The 6,140-nt window shown below is 45.1% G+C and overlaps 1 protein-coding gene across 1 annotated transcript; it reads left to right on the forward strand.

Annotated features, from left to right (window-relative positions):
- Positions 1-238: 238 nt before the first annotated feature.
- On the forward strand, positions 239-5,802 carry LOC100193070 (Aldolase-type TIM barrel family protein-like). The gene is made up of 12 exons (NM_001308364.1): positions 239-441; positions 2,737-2,883; positions 2,959-3,083; positions 3,165-3,211; positions 3,324-3,401; positions 3,488-3,612; positions 3,870-3,933; positions 4,056-4,118; positions 4,591-4,660; positions 4,802-4,902; positions 5,137-5,241; positions 5,395-5,802. The coding sequence occupies exons 2-12, from the start codon at positions 2,738-2,740 to the stop codon at positions 5,572-5,574; spliced, it is 1,104 nt and encodes a 367-aa protein (NP_001295293.1). The 5' UTR covers positions 239-441; position 2,737; the 3' UTR covers positions 5,575-5,802.
- Positions 5,803-6,140: the final 338 nt, after the last annotated feature.

Raw genomic sequence — 6,140 nt, forward strand, 5'->3', positions numbered from 1 at the left:
AGCATATGTTGAGATCATACAATAGTCAAAGTCCAATCCAATTATGCTTACTCTCGCGACTTCGGTGTTCGAGGAAATTCATCTGCCCAACCCCAGCAACATGATTTAGAGTTAAAAAAATCAGAGTACCTGGACACAACAAAACCAGGCTCGGTACCTAAAAAATGAGGACTTTGGATGAACAAGCGGGAGATTTATTATTTTAATGGCATGTTAAGGAAAAGGTAAGAGTGGTAGGTGAAGCATTGCTGTCAATTTGACTCTAGGTGCAAATATCAGGCTGCGGCCGGCACTGGCTTTGTCCTCTACCTTAGTTTCTGACATCATCACATCGCACCGAGGGCGAGGAGGCAAAGGAATAACCTGTGAAGCTGCTGCCATCCACTCATCTTTCTGCCTTGATTGCAGTCATTCCTCCCCCAAGTCCATAGAGTGATAGAGGTATGGAGGCTGCGGCTCACTGTTCATTCTTCATTTCACTCATGCATGAGTTTCCTCTCGGTTTTGGGTTCCAATCATGTAGCAAAAGCCTATTTGCATCTTCTTGATTTCCGCCGAACCCTAGGTAGATGATTATGTTAGATGCTGCTACAAATCTTGAATGCTGCCCAACTGCAAGCAATAAAAGGTATCGCCATACTAGAGGGCCGGTCAATTTTGTACAGTCCGCGCCTATATCCGGCGTTCACCCAGATATGGCAGTTGTCTTGAATTCAGTGGGGCACTCGTTCGGTTGTTTTTCTTCAGAAAAATATCTTTCAGTTGTGTTGACCTTCTAATAAGCGTCACTTCACTTCAGACCTGACTACTTGTTACGACGAGCGCTCAAGTAGGACAATCTCGACTTCCCTGTGCTTTCTAGTGCTGCAGATGCTCATGTATTCTAACTATCTCAGTTTATTTAACCTTTGCAGCAGAAGATAGCAGTATGTTTGGTCCTAACTTAGATATGTATATATATATCTGAAAGCTTAAGTATTTTTTGAAGAGAAGGTGTCTAGAAGCCTCAGTAACAACATGGGTTTCAGCTATAGCAGTCTTCTCGCCTTTAAGACAGAGAAGAGATTAATTCAGAGTTCAGAAAGAATAAGTGCTGTGGGTGCGTCTTATCATTTATGTGGGGTACATCTCTGTTGAAAATTGGAATATTCTCTTACAAAGTCTGTATGATCGTGACATAGGAGTTGTATACATAAATACACCAAAGGGCATCATGCATTTACATGTATTTAGCATGCCAGCGCACTTCTGAAGAATGAAGTGTGATAGCTGAACAGATTCAGTTCTGTTTCAGTCGTGATGAGTAGGACCGAGACTAAATCTGAACAGTGATTTCAGAATCATTTTAGATTTCTCGTTTCACCTTCATTGCTCACTGCTGATTACAGACCAAGAGTAGAAATCCACTTTGCTGCCTTTTATTGTTTGTGCATTGTTGTGTCTGCTCTAGCCAGAGTCGCTACAAAGGTATGATCTGCAGTAGTTAATTTGCAGTACATAACTACTACACCTAAAACTGCAAGTTGGAACCCAATGTCTTCACTGAGAAGTGAAAACATATGTAGTTCAATTAGACAGTATGTCCTTTTCCATCTGATGGTTGAAATTTTCAGTTGCAATACTACAATCTGCTGGCTTCATCGAAACTAATTCACAAATTTTGAGTTCACTTCAATATGTAGATGCTAGTTTTGTCACATGGTATTTATTGCTATATTCCGTGTACATCTGGTAGCTTGGTTTTATCTTGCATTTGCATTTCTAGGAGGGCTCAATTGTTTTGGTTAAATGAACATGTCCTACTCTCTCAGTCCCAAAATATCTGATGTTATAGGATTCAAATTTTGTCCATAAATAGTTATCATTCTTGCTTTCCAATGCATCTTTCTCTTCTTTTGATATACCGTTTTCTTTTACCAACATATCTCTATCTCTATTTCTTTCCATCTCTCTCCTCGGTTTTTGTGAACCACACCTTTTTACTTCGTCTAAATTCTCGTGTTCAAACTTAAAACGATAACTATTTTGGAATGGAGGGAGCAGTGTTTCTTAAGGGATTGTTTGGGAGAAAGGTTATTGGAGGGGATTGAAGGGGTTGAAATCTCCTTGCTATTCAAATTTGAATAGCAAGGGATTTCGCCCCTCCAATACCCTTGCTCCCAAACATGCTCTAAAAGGGTTGTGAGGGGGCATGGTTGGCAAAGACGAGGCAGCAGTAATTTTCTTTAATCTAGGGCTGTGGATGGATACCAAAAATTGTAGTTTGTCCACACATGTTTGGTTATCTTAAATCTTCTTCTGATACCCAGTATGTAGATATTCCTGCTTATCTATTGGGAACTCTTAGAGAAAACATATACTGTACAACTTCAGGTCAATCTACTTTGCTTAACTCTAGCATCTACTAGTTTTGGACTAGTTTGAACAGTTGAGGAACAATGTGAAGTGGTAATTTTCTATTCCAAAATTGAGGAACAATCTAGAGTGGTAATCTTCCATTCCAAATAGAAGGCAAGAAGTAAAATGACTATATTACTCTAGTTGTTATTTTTGAAGCATTTAAGTATCCTAAAGTTTTTTATATGTGTCCAAAACTCCAAATTGAAATGACTTAGTGCCTGCACTGAAAAAGGAACATTTTGTATGCTATTTTTCTAAAATTTTGAACCTAATTTATGACTGTAATAGATATGTTTGCAACATATGAATGACCTTTTTAACAATTTAATGAAGCAGAATGGAGGATAATCTACCAGTTAATGTCCGGGAATATCAAGAACTTGCTAAGAAAGCACTACCAAAGATGCACTATGATTATATCAACGGAGGAGCAGAAGATGAATATACACTGAGGGAGAATATTGCAGCATATGGAAGAATTCTGTACTGTTCGCCTCATCAATACTTTTAAACCTCATTAAGAAGTGGGTCCTTACTTTTTTGTTGTGGATTACACAGGTTACGGCCACGAGTCCTTATAGATGTGAGCAAGATAGACATGTCAACAAGCTTATTAGGATATAATATGCCATCGCCAATAATTGTCGCACCTACAGGGGCACACAAATTAGCCAATCCCGAAGGTACAAAATCAATTCATCCAAGTTTTAAATGATAAAACCTTCTATCTATTTCCACAACCCTTGTTTAAATGTTCATCTCAGGGGAGGTGGCCACAGCAAGAGCTGCCGCAGCATGTAACACCATAATGGTAACTTTCTGATTTTTATGTGTGTGTTGAGGGGGTGTCTTCTGGTGAGTGGTGATGTACTCAACTTTAGGCCCTCTGTAGATTGTTACACGTGTTCATATATGTCATGCAGATGCTTTCCTTCTCATCAAGCTGCAGGATCGAGGAGGTTGCCTCCAGTTGCGACGCTATTCGCTTTTATCAGTTATATGTATGATGCCTTGCCATTGATTTTTTTTAGTAAATTCCACTTTCTGGTGTTACCTGATTTCTGGAAGTTTTCATCGTGTACCTTAGGTGTACAAGAGAAGGGATGTTTCGGCAACATTGGTACGGCGGGCTGAAAGTTTAGGATTCAGGGCAATTGTTTTGACAGTTGACACGCCTGTGCTTGGCAGGCGTGAAGCTGATATCAGAAATAAGTACAGCGCTTGTATCGTTAATGAAATCTCCTAAAATTGAGGGAAATTATGTTCATTTACAAAATTCATAATTCCAGTTTCCTAACCCGTTGCTACTGAAGGTTAAAATTTTAAGCTACTATCTTATACCATATTGTAGATCGTTGATACATTTATGCGGAGCATTGCAGTAGCTTCAACATCAGAATGTTGCAAAAAAACAATCCCATTTTCTTTTATCTTGAGATGTTCTGTAACTGAGCTGATTGTTCATGCAGGATGATTGCTCCACCTCTGTCAAACCTTGAAGGTTTAATGTCATTAGACGACTTTGACGATGCTGTGAGTGAAACATTTGCTCGATAAACCACTCATTTAGAACTCCAAAAAAAATAGTGGATGAACTTCTTTCCTTTCTGAAAAACTGAACCATTATCGTCTTGCAATCTTGATCTTGTTGTTAGGAAGGCGGCTCCAAGCTGGAACGATTCTCACGGGAGACGCTGGATCCATCATTGTCATGGAAGGTAGATAACACAGAGCAGCTGGTAGCCGTCCCATAAATTTTCTTGAATGTTGAATTCCATAGCACGTGGTCCAGCATCCACAGTACTGGGCAAGCATATGCAAGGACGCATCAACATCGGGCATCAGGGCTGTATGCTGGATACTGAAAGACTGTTCTTTGAACGGCCGTATGGCACTTAATATAACAGCATGCTGGTATAGCGACGGTGGCCTACCGGCATCGTCTCTCCTGCGATCCTGTCCCAAGGACACGTTACTGGCCTTGAATTGCATGCGTCGCAGTATTGGCTACAGTAGTTTCTCAAAAAAAATCCTTGGATACAGCGGCCTTGGGTCACTGTACCTGCCGTTCGTTGCCAGCATTTTTTTAGATAATAGAATGAAAAATCCGGTTTCACCTCTCTTGGAATCAGGCGAGTGGTTGATGATGGCCTGATGGGGTGTGTTGTTTTGCTGAATTTGTGCGTGCAGGACGTGGAGTGGCTCAAGTCCATCACCAGCCTGCCGATTCTGCTCAAGGGCATCGTCACCGCGGAAGACGGTAATGAATAACTAGCACAAAATGTACTCTACCAGCGGTTGGATCACTGGCATGCTTGGTGCTGAACCGGAGAACTGGTTACCTGTATGGTCACTGTCTTGTCTCACTGAACTGTGACGACTCTGTGGCGGCGTCGAGCAGCGAGGAAGGCCGTGGAGGCGGGGGCGGCCGGCTTGATCGTGTCCAACCACGGCGCCCGGCAGCTGGACTATGCGCCGGCCACCATCTCGGCGCTCGAAGAGGTAAGGTAACTGACCGCCGGCCGGGCGGCGGCAGGCCAGCCACATTTATTCTCCTGGCCTGCAGGGCCACACATGCAAAACGCAACGGACGGGCTGGACCTGGACCCGGACCCGATCGCTCCCTGTGCGGGACGCATGCAGTCGGCCCGGCCGTGCTGCTGTTATTGCGACGTGCGGCGGCCGTGAACTGACTAGGACCGCCGGGGGGTCGGGGTGTCGTGCGTTGCATTGCAGGTGGTTAAGGCGGTGGCGGGGGCTGTGCCGGTGCTGGTGGACGGCGGCGTCCGGCGCGGCACCGACGTGTTGAAGGCGCTGGCGCTCGGCGCCAAGGCAGTCATGGTACGTACGTACGCACGCACGCCGCTAGCTCCTCTCCTACTCCTATCGCCGAGCAAGGGCTTGGTGGGCATGTAGTACGGTACGGGCAGTTTCGGGAGAGGAACCGAGCCGTGGACGTTGTGACGAGGATGAGCGCGTGGCGTGCGTTTGCAGGTGGGCAGGCCGGTGTTCTTTGGGCTGGCGGCGCGCGGGGAAGCCGGCGCGAGGCACGTGATCGAGATGTTGAACAAGGAGCTGGAGTTGGCCATGGCGCTCTGCGGCTGCCGTAGCGTCGCGGAGGTCACCAGGGCGCACGTCCAGACCGAGGGCGACCGGATCAGGGCCCTGCTGTGACTTATAAATAAGCGACCATATCCGAGGCCGACCACCGTGCTGTCTGGGTTGCGATATGATTTATATGATACGTGAGGGCATGTGATCGATTGTTGCCTCCACACAGATAAGCTTACTATTGCCAGAGCCTGGGCTGGACTATGCTTTCAGTGATTATCTAAATCAAATAGACTGAATGCTAAAGGGAACATCCAATGGTGTCCATCTATATAGCATTTGTTGGAGTCACATGTAGCCATTTGACTGCCCATCATTAAGGCCTGAAGTCAAGAGCTCAATCACCCTGAATCCCCTTCAACGAAGAAGCCCGTAACGTACAAGATCGTCCGGCACTCCGAGAGAAGCTGGACGCCGTCCGCATGTCGTTTGGTGCCGCCCCCGTCGCCCGCACCTACACCACCGTAAAGGCCGCTTCAGCTGGACTTGTGCTCGCCGGCCCGCGCGCCGCTTCAGCTGAATGGTGCTTGCGCTGCTTCGGTTAAGGTTTGAGCTATTGGCTGGTGACAAGATATATGGTCAAATGTGACCCCACATTTGTTTTCTACGCACAGAGAAGGTGTTTGCAT

Source organism: Zea mays, chromosome 2, assembly GCF_902167145.1.
Source record: "Zea mays cultivar B73 chromosome 2, Zm-B73-REFERENCE-NAM-5.0, whole genome shotgun sequence".
Classification (NCBI taxonomy): Eukaryota; Viridiplantae; Streptophyta; class Magnoliopsida; order Poales; family Poaceae; genus Zea; species Zea mays.

Excerpts from the sequence above, each read along its gene's own strand:
- LOC100193070 (NM_001308364.1), top strand. The coding sequence starts at position 2,738 with ATGGAGGATAATCTACCAGTTAATGTCCGGGAATATCAAGAACTTGCT. Across the intron at positions 2,884-2,958 it reads GCAGCATATGGAAGAATTCT|GTTACGGCCACGAGTCCTTA; the intron begins GTACTGTTCGCC and ends TGGATTACACAG. Across the intron at positions 3,402-3,487 it reads TTCGCTTTTATCAGTTATAT|GTGTACAAGAGAAGGGATGT; the intron begins GTATGATGCCTT and ends CGTGTACCTTAG.